The sequence below is a fragment of the Primulina eburnea genome, chromosome 9, assembly GCF_022965805.1.
Source record: "Primulina eburnea isolate SZY01 chromosome 9, ASM2296580v1, whole genome shotgun sequence".
In the NCBI taxonomy this organism is placed as follows: domain Eukaryota; kingdom Viridiplantae; phylum Streptophyta; class Magnoliopsida; order Lamiales; family Gesneriaceae; genus Primulina; species Primulina eburnea.
Genome location: NC_133109.1, coordinates 2,473,639 through 2,492,007, shown reverse-complemented (window position 1 = coordinate 2,492,007; position 18,369 = coordinate 2,473,639). Strand labels below are relative to the sequence as shown.

Genomic DNA, 18,369 nt, shown 5'->3' with positions numbered 1-18,369 from the left:
TTTGTGCCCGGTTATGGAAGTTTTTCCCTATAATAGGAATAATAGTATTTGTTACTGGTCAATTGCTGGTCAAGGATGCTTTTACCACCAGAACTTATTCTTGAAGATGTTGGTTAAGACCATGCTCGCAAAACGGTAAGTAATTATTTTAGCACATTTGGATGCCTGAGTCCATTTACCGGACCTTATTTTTTTACTTGGTCTTCTTTGGATCGTCATAGTCATGTTTTTTAATTCCATTGCTGATTTTTAAGACCTCAATAAAAGATAGGAAGGTTGAGGTTCAGAGTTTTAGGCCTCAAAAACTTTTTCATTACTTTCCTGGTATCTGACTAGGTAAATACTCATGATATTTCTTTACATTCTTATCAGGTCACCATTGAAGACCATCCGCACACCCCTGGAAAACATGCTTCTGTACATGCATGTCGCCACGGGGCAGTAATGAAGAAAATCATCGATGTTCTAATGTCACGAGGAGTACAGCCTGAAGTTGACAAGTATTTCATTTCTCCTACCTTTTATTTGGCAGCTATTGTTTTCCTATTGCTTCTGCCCCCAGTCTTTCATTTTTGTGGCAATCACTATTATTTTGAGTCCTTGGGAAGACTGGCGTATGACTGTTTTATCATGCTTTGTAAGAAAGACATATATCATAATTACTCTTAACTATGACAAGATTAATCCCTGAAGTAATATAACCAAAACTGTTCAACATGTCTAGTCTAAAATGCAAATCCCGAAGGTGTTTTTCGTAATTGTTCTTTCTATATGTACTCCATGTGGCAAACTCGAAACTAGATAAAAGGGCATGTTTAGTTAGATAGAATACTGAACAGGTCTTTGTGTTTCGACATATTGTTGAGATTTTTCTTGTAGTACAGAAATCGGCAAACTAAAAGAATAGAAGAAGGTTGAAAAAGGTGTATAATGAATATTCTGATTCACTATTGAATCTTATGATGGTTACCAAGGAAGGAGGGAGAAAAAGTGGAGAATCAAGGTCGGTCTGTTATGACACTTGAACATATGAACTCATCATGCCGAGAAACATCCCTTTAATTAGGGATGTAAATGAGCCGAGCTGTTCGCGAGTTTTTCGGATCTCGGCTCGTTAAAAAGCTCGTTCGGGCTCGTTCGTTAAGCTTATCGAGCCGAGCCCGAGTCTTATTTTGGGCTCGACAATTTTGTTGAGCCGAGCTTGAGATTAATGATGTTCGGCTCGTTAGCTCGTGAACATGTTCGATAATAGGTTCGTGAGCTCAAAATTGAGCTCGGCTCATTTAGCTGGCTCGTGAGCTCGAGCTCGGCTCGTTTGTTTTGCTATTTTCCTCTTCTTCAGCGGCAAACATACTTGTGGTTTTCAGCGGTCGCAGGTTCGAATCTCACCTAGCTCCTTTGTTTTTGCTATTTTCCTCTTCTTCATCTCTTTCCCTACGCTAACTCTAGATTTTGCAGAAAATATCTTCGATCTTTTCATCTTTTGATTCAATGCTAACTGATTTTGCTCATTCAACATCACCGGATTAAGCGATTTGAAAATCGTCCGCATATTTCATGGATCCCAATCCCCCTTCTGAAAGTCCTAGAAAGGTTTGCACGTAATCAATTTCTCTTTTTTGTTTTCTCCATCAAATTCTCAATCTATTCAAATTACTAGTTCCAGGTGAAATTTGCTCCCAAAGGACCTCCCCGCCGACCTGTGAAATCCGCGGCCACCAAAATGTATATTACCCTTAACCTCAATTCGAAATTTTTATCCCTTAATATGTGTATCCACGTATTTTTGTTTCTTTTCTGCTAAAATTAAAGAAATTTGCAGTGAAACAGTAGCTGAGGATGACCGAAGCCACAACGTCGAAGCTGAACAGAGAGCTGCTCTTCGCCGAGTCGAAGTGATCTCTCTCTCTCTCTCTCTCTCGCAAAGATTTGAACTTTTGATTACTGTATTTGGTTTTTATTTTTTGGTATTTTTAGTTTGCAACATTTGACTTAGTGGAGACAACGGTAATAAAACAAAATTCTTGATATTTAAATTGGGGGATGCTACCATACTGGCTATGTAACACATCAGTTACCAAAGAAGTCATATAAAGTGCTGTGGGATTTGGCAGTAAATTTATAGAATGGTAATGTGCTGCAAGTTTTTTATTGCTGTAGTTTTCCACTGTAGGATTTAGCTGAGGCGTGGATCTAAAGTCGAGAAAAAATGTAATCTCCTTTCCTGCACTTCTCATTAGCTTCTGTATTTGTTCCTATATTCAGTGTCTACTGGTTTATGTTTGGATACTATAAGAGTATAAATAACTTAATATATGCATTGAAAACTACAGCTTCGATTCAAGTTGTATTTTCCCATGGTGTCGCGTCCACCCCCTTGAGGACCTTTGGCAAACCAAGGGAAAGAACCATGGATAAAAGCGAAGCTGCTGATGCAGAAGAGGTGGCATTTGATAATGGGAGAATCAGTTTTACCTCACCATCAACTTATGCAGAGTCAACCAATGCTGTTATCAAAAAGAAGAAAAGTGAATATATGGAACCCTGGGTGATAATAAATTGATATTTGACTCTGATATTTTGTTTGAGAAAGCGGGGAAATAAAAAGCCTGTTATCTATTTATGGTTTACCTATTATTTTGTGATGCATGCAGGATTACGAACATAGTAATTATCCTGTAACTCTTCCTTTGAGGAGGCCTTATTCAGGAGATCCAGGTATTTCCCAAGTGCAATGCAATACTTCAACAATAGAGCTCTTTCTGATTTTTGTCTTTTAAAAAATAAAATGGAAAGTCTTCTCATTATAATCGTGGTATGGTAAATTTGGCCAATTTGTGTGAAAAGCAAGTGTCCTGAATGACCTCCAAATTTTTCGTGAATTAAACTGTTCTCAGTATCTAAATTTGTAATTTAAATATTAGCAAATTATGATGGCCGTGAATCCATTAATGTGCCCACTGAAGAACTCAAATTGGAATTCCATAGCCAATGAAAACGCATGGTGTAGTCCTTGCATCAAGCTTTTGTCTGAGCTCCTTGGATACATGTGCGTACGCCAAACATCCAAATACTCTTAAGTGTGAGTATGATGGATCCTTTCTAGACCACAGTTTCTCCGGAACTTCAAAATTAAGTGGTACTGATGGTGATCTGTTGATCAGGTAACAGGCGGCTCTGACTGCTTCTCCCCAGAATGACTTTGGCAGTTTAGCCATACTGAGCATACTCCGAACACGTTCCATGATTGTCCGGTTAATTCTTTCGGCTACACCGTTGTGTTGAGGGGTGCGAGGGACCGTCTTCTCATGTCGAATGCCGTATGTTTTGCAATACGCATCGAAAACCTTGAAAGTGTATTCGCTTCCATTATCTGACCGAAGACACTTCAATTTCTTCCCAGTCTCACGTTCTACCATGACATGAAACATTTTGAAATATTCGAATACCTGGTCCTTAGTTTTTAGGAAATAGACCCACACCTTTCGAGAAGCATCATCAATGAACGTCAGAAAATATTTATTTCCGCCTAGTGATTCCTCCTCCAGGGGACCGCAAACGTCAGAGTGCACCAGACTGAGCAACCCTGATCTTCTCGTTGAATAGGAACTGAATGAGACTCTGTGCTGCTTACCAAATAGACAATGATTGCAAGGATCTGGCGCAACATCTTTGTCAACGATGATAAGCTCTTTCTTTATTAGGGTAGACAACCCTTTCTCACTCATATGCCCGAGTATCTGGTGCCACAAATTTTGAGAACCCTCTTTCTTAGCTACGTTGAGGGTGTCTGTACATATCTTCATGTGAGTCTTGTACAGTGTGCCACAAATGTGTCCTCGAACGACTATCAAAGCACCCTTTGACATCTTCCATGTGCCATTGCTGAAATAATTATCATAGCCCTGGTTGTCAAGGGCTATTCCAGAAAGAAGATTGAGCCGAAGATCTGGCACATGTCGGACATCCTTCAAAGTGATTGTACTTCCAACACTTGTATTTATTTGGATATCTCCAATTCCTACAATCCCAGAAGAACTGGAATTTCCCATCTTCACTGCTCCAAAGTCACCAGCTTTGTATGTCATGAAGTATTCCTTGTGCGAAGTCACGTGGTAGGAAGCTGCAGTATCTACCACCCATTCTGTGTCTTCTTTTGAAACGTGAAGGCATGTCTCATTATGGGTCGAACAAAACGCTACATCTCCAGGAATGATGACTAGCGTTTCTCCACCCTTGTTCTTCGACTGAGAACTGCTCTGGCCTTGCTCCTCTAGCCATTTGTAGCAATTCTTATTCATATGACCCTCTATTCCACAGTGATGACATTTATACGAAGGTTTTCTGCCATCGGTGGTTCTGCCTCTACTCTTGCTTCTGCCTCTCTATTTGCCTTTACCCCTTTGTTGTTTCACTTGTTGTCTTCCTCGGGGTTCTGTGACAAGGGCATGAGTCTGGTCTGTGCCCATATCCTTTCTCCTGGCCTCCTCGTTGAACATGGCATCCTTAACCATGGACATGGTAAGTTTGCCATCTGGAGCCGAGTTGCTGAGAGAAACTACAAGTGTTTCCCAGCTATCAGGAAGTGAACTGAGAAGTAAGAGTGCCTGCATCTCATCTCCAAGCGGCATCTCTACAGACGATAATTGATTTACCAGACTCTGGTACTCACTGGTATGCTCGGCAACAGAAGTTCCACTTTTGAACTTCATATTGACTAACCGCCTCATCAACAGGGCTTTATTCCGAGCGGTCTTGGCCTGGTACATGTCCTCCAGCTTCTTCCAGAGAGCATATGCGTCTGTCTCCTATGCAACATGGTGGAAGATACTATGATCAATCCATTGTCGGATTTGACCAATAGATTTCCGGTTTAATTTTCTCCACTCTGACGCTTTGGTTGGATCAGGATTTTCACCTTTCAATTCTACGGTATCGAACAAATCTTTACAGTTGAGGAGATCTTCCATCCGAGGTTTCCACAGCGTGTAATTGGTTGCCGTGAGCATAATCATAGCTCCAGAATATGATGTTGACTCTTCTGTGGTCATCTTCAATATTTATTTATCAAAATAAGAGCTGAATCTCGTAAAACGGAGTACACTGTTGTGTCCGGAACGGCCGAAAATGGTGGAATAGGCACTTCGAGGTCAGAAATTCTATTGCTGAAAATTTTGGGATCACTATATAACTATCTGATAGTTCATGGGTCTCTAAGTCATTACCAAAAGTTCAGGTACCATTCTGTACTTTAGGAAAGATAATGGACCATTTTGAAACGAGCAGAAAATATACGGACCAAAATGCAATTTTCAGAAAATTGAATAGTTCTGGTGACGTGGCACTGACGGGACGTTTACGTGGCAATGACGTGGCGCTGACTGGGCGTTTACGTGGCAATGACGTGACGCTGACGGGACGCTTACGTGTCAACGACGTGGCGCTGACTGAACCTTTACGTGGCAATGACGTGGCGCTGACGGGACGCTTACGTGGCAATGACGTGGCAGGCACCGTTCATCATCTTCTTCGTAAAAACTTTTGAAAAATCACAGAAAATTCGTTTGATGTCCGATTTTCGATCTGAAAATACCGGTAGACTCGTGGGAACGAGAGCTACGTCGTGGTATAATCAAAACAAGATTTCAGACACTTTCACGAAATCGAATTTTTCACAGAGAGCTCTCCATCTATGGCTATTACCTCTAACCAGGCTCTGATACCACTTGTTGGGAATTAAACTATCAAAGATCAAACTAATTTGAGAGAAAAATCAATCTATTCAATTCATAGAAGCAATACAAAGCTTCGAAAAATAGAGAGAGCATTCGAGTGTTGAGTGTTCTCTTGTGTGAGTTAGAGAAAATATTTTCTCGGTTATACTCGGGTTGGGAGTGTGAGATATTTAGTGTATCATTGTGTACACTTGTAATATTTCTCCTGTTATAAAAGATCTGTAGTAGCTCCGTGGACGTAGCCTAATTTTTGGGTGAACCACGTAAATCTTTGTGTTCTTGTTGATTATTTTATTCCGCAATTTCGGCACTATATTATCATCGGGTCGGAATCGCTTCGGGGTTAATTCCCCAACAACTGGTATCAGAGCCTTGTTGTGAAAATTCTTAAGAATTCTGAGTATGCTCTGTGATTGCAGCTTTGTCTGATCTTCCACATCAAAAAGATTTTTTAGAATTTTTTCTAAGGTTGGAGAAGTGATGGCCGGAGATGATGGATCGGGACCGGGAACCAACAAGTTCGACGGAACAGATTTTTCGTTCTGACGGTTACAGATAATTGATTATTTGTATAGCAAGAAGTTGCATCAACCTCTATCAGGAAAGAAACCGGAAAAGATGGAGGATGATGACTGGAAGCTTCTTGACCGACAAGTGTTAGGTGTAATACGATTGACCCTAACGAAGAACGTGGCACATAACGTGGCAGAGCAAAAACAACGGAGGAGATGATGTCCATTTTGTCGGACATGTACGAAAAGCCATCGGCAAATAATAAAGTACATCTCATGAAGAAGTTATTTAACTTGAAGATGAGAGAAGATGCATCGGTGGCTAAACACATCAATGAATTCAACACGATCGTTTCACAGCTAACATCGGTTGAAATTAAATTTGATGATGAGATTCGAGCACTTATTCTTTTGGCGTCTTTACCAGACAATTGGGAACCGATGCGGGCAGCGGTTAGTAACTCTGTTGAAAAAAGAAAGCTACAATTCAATGATGTTAGAGATCAAATTCTTGCTGAAGAAGTTCGCAAGATGGATTTTGGTGAAGGAACGTCATCAAGTTCTGCTCTAAATCTCGAGAATAGAGGAATGGGCAGGAGTGGCGAAAAGAGTTTTAACCAATGACATGGTAGATCCAAGTCAGGAAATGGAAAAGACAAAAGCAACCTTGAAAAGAATGTGAAGTGCTGGAGCTGTGGTGAGACTGGTCACTTGAAAAAGAATTGTAGATCAACGAAGAATAATGCCAATGCTGTTACTGAGGAAGTATATGATGCTCTGATATTATCCATGGAAAACCCTGTTGATTCTTGGGTTATGGACTCGGGAGCTTCGTTTCATACCACTGGTAATCGTGATGTATTCGATAATTACATTGCGGGAGATTACAGAAAAGTTTTCCTGGCTGATGGAAAACCTTTGGAAATAATTGGTATGGGTGATATCCGGATGAAGATGACAAATGAATCTGTCTGGAAAATCAACAAAGTAATGCATGTACCAAGGTTGACACGCAATCTGATTTCAGTGGGACAGCTTGACGACGAAGGTCATAAGGTGACCTTTGGTGATGGTTCCTGGAAAGTGAAAAAGAGAGCCATGATTGTTGCTCGAGGAAAGAAAACCGGAACACTTTATATGACTTCCAGTTTGGGAAATAAATTAGCGGCTGTGGATGCTGGAGCTAATTCAAGTCTATGGCATAGTAGGCTTGGGGATACGAGTGAGAAGGGAATGAAGATGCTTGTTTCAAACGGAAAGCTACCGGAATTAAAGATCGTTGAACACAAGCTGTGTGAAGCTGTATTTTTTGGAAAGCAGAAAAAGGTGAGCTTTTCAAAAGAGGTTAGAGAACCGAAATCAGCTGATTTGGAGCTGGTACATACTGATGTATGTGGACCATCTCCTGTGATATCCCTTGGAGATCACTCAAGATATTATGGCACTACTGTTGATGATTCGAGCAGGAAATTTTGGGTTTATTTTGTGAAAAATGAATCGGATGTTTATGAGACCTTTAAACAGTGGGAGTTAGCCATGAAAGATGTGATGGATTCACTGTCATCCAATCACATGTGGGAGTTGTCAGAACTTCCTGAAGGTAAAAATGTTTTACATAGCAAGTGGGAGTACCAGTTAGAACATGATGGTAGCAAGCGGTACCAAGAAATACTTGTTGGTAAAAGGTGAAAAAGAAGTCATTGGTTACACTGATATTTTCTCTCTGGTGGTAAAGTTAACTACTATCAGAACTGTACTTGGATTGATGGCAAAAGAAGATTTACATCTGGAACAGTTAGATGTAAAGACGACGTTTCTTCATGGTGAGCTAGATGAAGAAATGAATCAATCACAGGGATTTGAAGTACGAGTGAAAGAGAAAATGGTGTGCAAACTTCAGAAGAGCTTGTATTGTCTCAAACAAGCTCCAAAACAGTGGTACAAGAAGTTTGATGGTGTAATGAATAATGATGGTTTTCTATGGTATCAGGCTGATCATTGTTGTCATGTGAAGCTTGATGGTTATTATATCATATTATTGATATATGTAGATGATATGTTGATAGCAGGAGCTTGTCTGGAGGAGATTGATAAACTCGAGTAAGAGTTATCAAAAGGAATTTGCTTTGAAGGATTTGGGGCCTGCAAAACAAATCCTTGGAATGAGAATCCTTAGAGATCAGGTGAATGTAGTCTTGAAGCTTATAAGATTCCTGGAAGCAAGAATCCAGCTGATATGCTCATGAAGGCTGTTATCATAGAAAAACTGAAGTTGTGTTTGACTTCAGTTGGTCTTCTGGACTAACACAAAGGAGGTATGGGCTGCTGCACTGATGGTGTGAACACATGATTGAAATCAAGTCTTCAAGTGGGAGAATTGTTAGGTACAAATTTAATGGGGTGGGACCCGCATTAAATTAAATAATATAAAAACATGCTTTCTCACATATCCCACATCGGTTTTGTTATAAAATTGAACGAGGAATTTAGTTATAAATAGAGCTCAATTCCTTCAGTTATTGTATCCCAAAATCAAAAGCTTTTCAGCTTTGATAAAAAGAGAGTGCATAGAAAAAATAGTGTATTTTTTTTCTTGAGTGCGAGATTTCTCTTTTGTGAGTTAGAGAAAATATTTTTCTCGGTATACTCGGATTGGGATCATGAGATATTGAGTGTATTGGTGTATACACTTGTTGTAATATTTCTTCCGGTTATAAGATTTGCAGTAGCTCCGTGGACGTAGCCTATTTTGGGTGAACCACGTAAATCTTTGTGTTCTTGTTGGTTGTTTTATTCCGCAAGTTTGGGTACTATTATCATCGTGGTCGGCATCGCTTCGGAGGTAATTTCCCAACAACAGGCGCTGACGGGACGCTTACGTATCAACGACGTGGCGCTGACTGGAGCCACGTCATTGCCACGTAAGCGTCCCGTCAGCGCCACGTCATTGCCACGTAAGCGTCCAGTCAGTGCCACGTCACCAGAACTATTCAATTTTCTGAAAATTGCATTTTGGTCTTTATATTTTCTGCTCGTTTCAAAATGGTCCTTTATCTTTCCTAAAGTACAGAATGGTCCCTGAACTTTTGGTAATGACTTAGAGACCCCTGAACTATCAGACAGTTATATAGTGATCCCAAAATTTTCAGCAATAGAATTTCTGACCTCGAAGTGCCTATTCCACCATTTTCGACCGTTCCGGACAACGGTGTACTCCGTTTTACGAGATTCAGCTCCTATTTTGATAAATAAATATTGAAGATGACCACAGAAGAGTCAACATCATATTCTGGAGCTATGATTATGCTCACGGCAACCAACTACACGCTGTGGAAACCTCGGGTGGAAGATCTCCTCAGCTGTAAAGATTTGTTTGATCCCGTAGAATTGAAAGGTGAAAATCCTGATCCAACCAAAGCGTCAGAGTGGAGGAAATTAAACCGGAAATCTATTGGTCAAATCCGACAATGGATTGATCATAGTGTCTTCCACCATGTTGCACAGGAGACAGACGCATATGCTCTCTGGAAGAAGCTGGAGGACATGTACCAGGCCAAGACCGCTCGGAATAAAGCCCTGTTGATGAGGCGGTTAGTCAATATGAAGTTCAAAAGTGGAACTTCTGTTGCCGAGCATACCAGTGAGTACCAGAGTCTGGTAAATCAATTATCGTCTGTAGAGATGCCGCTTGGAGATGAGATGCAGGCACTCTTACTTCTCAGTTCACTTCCTGATAGCTGGGAAACACTTGTAGTTTCTCTCAGCAACTCGGCTCCAGATGGCAAACTTACCATGTCCATGGTTAAGGATGCCCTGTTCAACGAGGAGGCCAGGAGAAAGGATATGGGCACAGACCAGACTCATGCCCTTGTCACAGAGCCCCGAGGAAGACAACAAGTGAAACAACAAAGGGGTAAAGGCAAATGGAGAGGCAAAAGCAAGAGTAGAGGCAGATCCACCGATGGCAGAAAACCTTCGTATAAATGTCATCACTGTGGAATAGAGGGTTATATGAAGAAGAATTGCTACAAATGGCTAGAGGAGCAAGGCCAGAGCAGTTCCCAGTCGAAGAACAAGGGTGGAGAAACGCTAGTCATCATTCCTGGAGATGTAGCGTTCTGTTCGACCCATAATGAGACATGCCTTCACGTTTCAAAAGAAGACACAGAATGGGTGGTAGATACTGCAGCTTCCTACCACATGACTTCGCACAAGGAATACTTCATGACATACAAAGCTGGTGACTTTGGAGTACAGTTCTTCTGGGATTGTAGGAATTGGAGATATCCAAATAAATACAAGTGTTGGAAGTACAATCACTTTGAAGGATGTCCGACATGTGCCAGATCTTCGGCTCAATCTTCTTTCTGGAATAGCTCTTGACAACCAGGGCTATGATAATCATTTCAGCAATGGCACATGGAAGATGTCAAAGAGTGCTTTGATAGTCGCTCGAGGACACATTTGTGGCACACTGTACAAGACTCACATGAAGATATGTACAGACACCCTCAACGTAGCTGAGAAGGAGGGTTCTTAAAATTTGTGGCACCAGAGACTCGGCCATATGAGTGAGAAAGGGTTGTCTACCCTAATAAAGAAAGAGCTTATCATCGTTGACAAAGATGTTGCGCCAGATCCTTGCAATCATTGTCTATTTGGTAAGCAGCACAGAGTCTCATTCAGTTCCTATTCAACGAGAAGATCAGAGTTGCTCAGTCTGATGCACTCTGACGTTTGCGGTCCCCTGGAGGAGGAATCACTAGGCGGAAATAAATATTTTCTGACGTTCATTGATGATGCTTCTCGAAAGGCGTGGGTCTATTTCCTAAAAACGAAGGACCAGGCATTCGAATACTTCAAAATGTTTCATGTCATGGTAGAACGTGAGACTGGGAAGAAATTGAAGTGTCTCCGGTCAGTTAATGGAGGCGAATACACTATCAAGGTGTTCGATGCGTATTGCAAAACATACGGCATTCGACATGAGAAGACGGTCCCTCGCACCCCTCAACACAACGGTGTAGCCGAAAGAATGAACCGGACAATCATGGAACGTGTTCGGAGTATGCTCAGTATGGCTAAACTGCCAAAGTCATTCTGGGGAGAAGCAGTCAGAGCCACCTGTTACCTGATCAACAGATCACCATCAGTACCACTTAATTTTGAAGTTCCGGAGAAACTGTGGTCTCGAAAGGATCCATCATACTCACACTTAAAAGTATTTGGATGTTTGGCGTACGCACATGTATCCAAGGAGCTCAGACAAAAGCTTGATGCAAGGACTACACCATGCGATTTCTTTGGCTATGGAGATGAAGAATTTGGATACAGACTATGGGATCCAAAGGAGAAAAAGGTGATCAGAAGCAGGGACATTGTGTTCCATGAAAGCCAGACAATAGAAGACATTGAAAAACCTACAATGTCTCAGAAGTCAAATGTCGGTGCTCTAAATTCAGATGCAGCACTAAACCCGTTCGATATAGTGACAGAATACATGCCAGAAGCAGAAGCTGAGGAAGAAGGGGGTGTTGAGCAGGGGGAGCCACAACCCACTCCACCAGATGTTCCAGGACCATCACAAGGCCCAGATGATGGTGAATCTTCTCAGACTATTCCAGAAGTTCGTAGGTCTGAACGAGGACGGATTCCATCTAGAAGATATACGGAATCCGAGTATCTTCTGCTTACTGAAGATGGAGAACCAGAGAGTTTCCAAGAAGCATTATCTTATAAGGACAAAGAAACATGGTTGTCAGCAATGCAAGATGAGATGGAATCTCTGCAGAAGAATCACACTTATGAGATCGTAGAACTTCCAAAAGGGAAGAAGGCACTAAGAAACAAATGGGTGTTCAAGATGAAGAAAGATGGCAGCGGACAAGTGGTGAAATACAAAGCACGATTGGTAGTCAAAGGATTCCAACAGGAGAAAGGAATTGACTTTGATGAGATATTTTCACCAGTAGTCAAGATGATGTCAATTCGAGTTATACTTGGCTTGGTAGCAAGTTGAACTTGGAGCTTGAACAGATGGACGTGAAGACAGCTTTTCTTCACGGAGATTTAAAAGAAGAAATCTATATGGAGCAGCCAGAAGGTTTTGAGGTTTCAGGTGATAACCTCGTTTGCAAGCTTAAGAAAAGCTTGTACGGTCTAAAGCAGGCACCAAGGCAGTGATACAAGAAGTTTGACTCATGCATGGCAAGTCAAGGCTATAAGAAAACTGCTGCAGATGAGTGCGTTTACATTCAGAAATTTTCAGACGGGAGTTTCGTTGCTCTTCTACTTTATGTAGACAATATTATGATCGTGGGAAAGGATGCAACGAAGATTAGTCAGTTGAAGAATGAACTCTCTAAGTTTTTTGAAATGAAGGACTTGGGACTAGCTCAACAGATTTTGGGAATGCAGATTGTTCGAGACAGAAACAACCAACGGTTATGGTTATATCAGGAGAATTACATTGAACGTGTGCTCGAGAGGTTCAACATGAACAACGTCAAACCAGTCAGCATTCCACTTGCCAATCATTTCAAGATGAGCAAGAGTGCATGTCCTTTATCCAAGAAAGAGATCGGGGAAATGTCATCAATACCATATTCTTCAGCTGTTGGAAGTTTGATGTATGCAATGGTATGCACAAGGCCAGATATTGCTCATGCAGTGGGAAAGGTGAGTCGTTTTCTCTCTAACCCTGGGAAGCGGCATTGGGAGGCAGTAAAGTGGATTCTCAGGTATCTAAAGGGTACTACTAAATTATGTCTTTGTTACGGGGGAACTGATCCAATATTGGAGGGCTATACGGATGCAGATATGGCCGGAGATATTGATAGTAGCAAATCTACTTCAGGATATATCTACACTTTCGCGGGGGGAGCTGTCTCATGGCAGTCACGATTGCAGAAGTGTGTTGCTTTATCCACAACAGAAGCAGAGTATATTGCTGTCGCTGAAGCTGGGAAAGAAATGTTGTGGCTAAAGCGATATCTTCAAGAACTTGGAATCAAGCAGAAAGAGTACCGGTACATTGTGACAGTCAAAGTGCTCTCGACTTAAGCAAGAACTCCATGTACCATTCCCGTACAAAGTATATTGATATTCGATATCATTGGATACGTGAAGTTATGGATAGACAACTATTGAGACTAGTTAAGATTCATACGAAGGAGAATCCAGCAGATATGTTGACAAAAGTGGTAACTCGAGAAAAGTTAGAGCTATGCAGAGAAATAGCTGGAATGCTCTTTTTGGATATGGCTGGAGGGGGAGAATTGAAGAACTCAAATTGGAATTCTCCAGCCACCATCTAGAAGGTCCGCGGTAGGTGCAGCCATTGTTGATTCTCCAATGGCTGCCATCGTCCATTCACACCCATTAACATGTGCAGAATATCCTCTATAAATAGAGGCTTCAGCTCGTTGTTCAAATCATCCCATTCCCAGATGAGAAATCTTAATCCCAAGTAGAGGAGAGCCTTGAGAGTGCTGTGAGGATCTGAGAGTTTTTATTTCTTTCTGTAAAATTAAATCTTTGAATTGAATATATTGATTTTTCTCTCAAATTAGTTTGATCTTTGATAGTTTAATTCCCAACACCCACTACTATGTCTTTCATAAACAAAACCAAAATCTTAACATCATAATCTTGGGAAACCACAAGTATCGGGGAAAGCTTAGCTATCTTCCTGTTTCCTTTTCCCAGAACTTCTCGATGAAGCTGAATTTGAGAAAGGTGCTGAGTATGATGAAAACAGACTTTGTTCAGCTAAAGATCTTGGCTTGCTGGTTGGCAATCTGCATCACCAGTTCCACACTACTCCCTACCATCCCCTAACTGTTGGGAAATTATACCGAAGCGATGCCAACTCCCCACCATCCCCTAACTGTTGGGAAATTATACCGAAGCGATGTCGACCACGATGATAATATAGTACTCCCAAATTGCGGAATAAAATAACCAACAAGAACATAAAGATTTACGTGGTTCACCCAATATAAGCTACGTCCACGGAGCACTGCAACTTTTATAACTGGAAGAAATATTACAACAAATGTATACACCAATACGCTCAATATTTCTCATTCTCAACCCCGAGTATACCGAGAAAATAATTTCTCTAACTCACACAAGAGAATTCCCGTACTCAAGAAAAAAATACACTTTTTTTTTTCTATGCACTCTTTTATCAAAGCTGAAAAGCTTTTGATTTTAGGATACAATAACTGAAGGGATTGAGCTCTATTTGTAACTAATTTCCTCGTTCAGTTTTGTAAACACTTCCGATGTGGGATAAATAAGAAAACACGTTTTCTTATTATTTTATTTAATGTGGACCTCACCCCATTAAATAAATCTCACCTAACAATTCTCTCACTTGAAGACTTGATTTCAATCATGTCTTCACACCATCAGTGCATCAGCTCATACCTCCTTTGTTAGTCCAGGAGACCAACTGAAGTCAAACACAACTTGTTATGTGAAGCTTGATGGTTATTATATCATACTACTGATATATGTAGATGATATGTTGATAGCAGGATCTTGTCTGGAGGAGATCGATAAACTCGAGAAAGAGATATCAAAAGAATTTGCTTTGAAGGATTTGGGTGCTGCAAAACAAAGCCTTGGAATGGGGATCCTCAGAGATCGGATGAATGGAGTCTTGAAGCTTGAGAAGATTCCTGGAAGCAAGAATTCAGCCGATATGCTCACGAAAGCTGTTATCATTGAAAAACTGAAGTTGTGTTTGATTTCAGTTGGTCTCCTGGACTAACAAAGGAGGTATGAGCTGATTCACTGATGATGTGATGACATGATTGAAATCAGGTCTTCAAGTGGAGAATTGTTACGTGAGATTTATTTAATGGGGGGCCCACATTAAATAAAATAATAAGAAAATGTGTTTTCTTATTTATCCCACGTCGGAAATGTTTACAAAATTGAACGAGAGAATTAGTTATAAATAGAGCTCAATCCCTTCAGTTATTGTATCCCAAAATCAAAAGCTTTTCAGCTTTGATAAAAAGAGAGTGCATAGAAAAAAGTGTGTATTTTTTTTCTTGGTGCGGGAATTCTTTTGTGTGAGTTAGAAAAATTATTTTCTCTGTATAATCGGGGTTGAGAGTGAGAAATATTGAGTGTATTGGTAAATACATTTGTTGTAATATTACTTCCAATTATAAAAGTTGCAGTGCTACGTGGACGTAGCCTATATTGGGTGAACCACGTAAATCTTTGTGTTCTTGTTGGTTATTTTATTCCGCAATTTGGGTACTATATTATCATCGTTGTCGGCATCGCTTCGGTATAATTTCCCAACACTAACCAAACCTACAAGCTCACTCATGTTGATGTTTATGATTGTAAATTAGTGCAATTGATATTCGATTTCTGCTCATCACAGAACCAAGGTGATGCATCAAAGATGCTTCTATTTCAGTTTCCTGCTAATCTACCTCTAGACAGGGTAAACTCGAGAACCAATCGTGTAGAGAGAGCTGATAGCTTGCAGGTACTCAGTAAATCAGATGCAAATCAGAAAGAGATACTTGGTAGCACTTTCCCATCAGTGCCTTTGTCTGCTGCTGCTAAAGGGTACCAGATAGCTAGCAGCCCTCCTAGTGTTTCTTCCTGCGCAAAGGGTAAAGGAATATATTGGAGCCCGACAAATCAGGGTTCTGGATATGATTCGAGAGAAAAAAATAGTTTGGAGGAGTTGCCTAAAGGATACATGGGCAAAATGCTGGTATACAAAAGTGGCACTGTTAAATTGAAGCTAGGAGACATCCAGTATGATGTGAGTAGCCTACCCTTTCTTTAGTCTAATGACACAAGATTAGCGAAGATATATCTTTAAGGTAATAATGAGTTTGTATATTTCAAACCACCAAAATTGCCCATGCGTTGCCTCTTGTTGTTCGTGCAACCTGCTACGTTATATCTCTGTCATTTCATAATCTTTTAAATGGGAACCACATCGTATGTCATCATGCTCTTTCTGAAAATATCCTGATGTTTGAATAATTTTGCTCTCTTCGTGGAATGCAACTCTCTTATCTTTCCAGGTTTCTCCTGGTTCTGAATGCACATTTGCTCAAAATGTTGTGGCAATCAATACCAGCGACAGACACTGCTGTGAATTAGGGGCGGTGATGAAACGGGCAATTGTGAGTCCTGACATAGATTCACTGCTGGTTAATGTAATCAATTCAGGATAAACCCATTCGTCCCCATCAAGTTTTTGTACATGGCTTCGAATATATGACCGGAAAATGACTGTGAAAGGAATATTTTATTCATTTATTATTTTGCTAAATTGATATTATCAATTTATGATTTTGCCTTTCTAGATTATTAAATCTTGCTTGATTTAATTTAAATGATAATATCTTGGTTTACTTATTTGTAGACTATGAGATCTTGCTTTATTTATCTATAGATATTATAGTATTTGTTTTTAATATGATTTGTATCTCCAAGATATTTTATCTTTATTTGAAAGTGTTTTTTATCTAATGAAAATCTTGTTTCCATATTTTGTAGGACACTTTTATGAAATAAATTTTAGGTCAAACTATTGATATAAATATGGATACCCTTGCAGCCGTACAGTGGGGTTTTTGGAGAGGAGAGAGTTAGACTAGGAAGCTTTTCACATAGAAGAAATTACAAAAGTCCAACATATATTTGCTCTACATTTTTATGTGATCGGGTTGTCACTTTATTGTGTAGGTGCTGAAGTTTTGTGTGATTGTGGATCACTTTGTTGTGAAGAGAAGCTGCTGGAGTTTTTGGGAGTCTTCGGGAAGGTCGGCAGAGGAGTTCTTACATAGAAGAATATACGAAAGCCAAGCCTATTTTTGATGAGAAGTTTTCGTGTGATCGATTGATCACTTTGCAACGCAGAAAGCTGCTGGAGCATTTTCTGAACACACAAGTTCAGTATTGGAGATTTTCGTGTGAAGTGTTTGAGTGATTGATTCACAGATTTTCCGTGTTGCCGATTGGTGTTGCCAACACTCGGAGACAACACTGACGCAGAGTGTTGGACGAAGAGTGGTTGTGTTTGTTTTAAGCAATACGTTTTTATTTTATGCATCTAGTTTTTATGTGGTTTATTTTGATGCATTTTTAATTCCTTGGAGTGTAAAGGAATTTGCTTTTGTTTTCTCACTAGTATTGTTTTTGGTGTAAACGATTTACATAATTTTTCTAGTGAAATTTTTGCCATGAGGCATCGCACAAGTATTCGTACTTGTGCATAATTTAAAGCTGGTGTTTATTCATTAAAATTATATTTGTGTGTTAATAATTAATTTCCGCTGCATGTTGTGTGCTCGTGTTAACAACACCAGAGCACAACACTAACTTCTGATACACACATTATAATAATGTTTTTATATTTATTTCCTGCACAACAATAATTCCTTACAAGTGGTATCAGAGCCAACGCTTGATATACTAAGTGATTGATTCTGGTTTATTGTTGTTTTTGTTTACAGGAAATTTAACAGAATCCCAATGGACGTACTATCCACGAAAAATGTTGTTTTGAAGGAAAAATGCTGGCTGCAAGTCAACCCGCACGGTGTTGCCTCCGGTGTTGCAACACCGGGCCGCAACACCACTTCAAAATCCTTGTATCTCAATGCTAAATCTCACGGTGACTCAGGTAATCATGAAATCCAGGATAATGATTCTGATGAACTCACATTTGAATGTGCACAGGCCTTGTATGGACTGAAACAGGCTCCACGGACATGGTACGGTAGGTTAGCTGACAATCTGATAAACTTGAGCTTCAAACGAGGTGAGATTGACAAAACTCTTTTCATTCAAAAACTGAAATATGATATTTTGATCTATCAAGTGTATGTAGATGATATTATTTTCAGTGCTTCATCTCAAATGCTTGTGAATAACTCTGTGGATCGCATGTCATCACAATTCGAAATGAGCATGGTAGGAGAACTAACTTTCTTTCTTGGATTGCAAGTTAAGCAATTGCATGATGGTATATTGTGACAACTCAAGTGTTATAGACATTTCTAAGAATCATGTTCAACACTCTCGAACAAAACACATAGACATAAGACGTCACTTTATTCGAGATTTGG

At 40.1% G+C, this 18,369-nt stretch overlaps 1 protein-coding gene across 1 annotated transcript; it reads left to right on the top strand.

Moving 5' to 3' along the window:
- Positions 1-13: 13 nt before the first annotated feature.
- LOC140842121 (uncharacterized) lies at positions 14-17,658 on the top strand. Its single transcript, XM_073209932.1, has 10 exons — positions 14-135; positions 1,823-1,895; positions 1,978-2,007; positions 2,181-2,211; positions 2,334-2,548; positions 2,655-2,718; positions 13,955-14,037; positions 15,657-16,049; positions 16,318-16,419; positions 16,985-17,658. The coding sequence occupies exons 1-10, from the start codon at positions 14-16 to the stop codon at positions 17,114-17,116; spliced, it is 1,245 nt and encodes a 414-aa protein (XP_073066033.1). The 3' UTR covers positions 17,117-17,658.
- Positions 17,659-18,369: the final 711 nt, after the last annotated feature.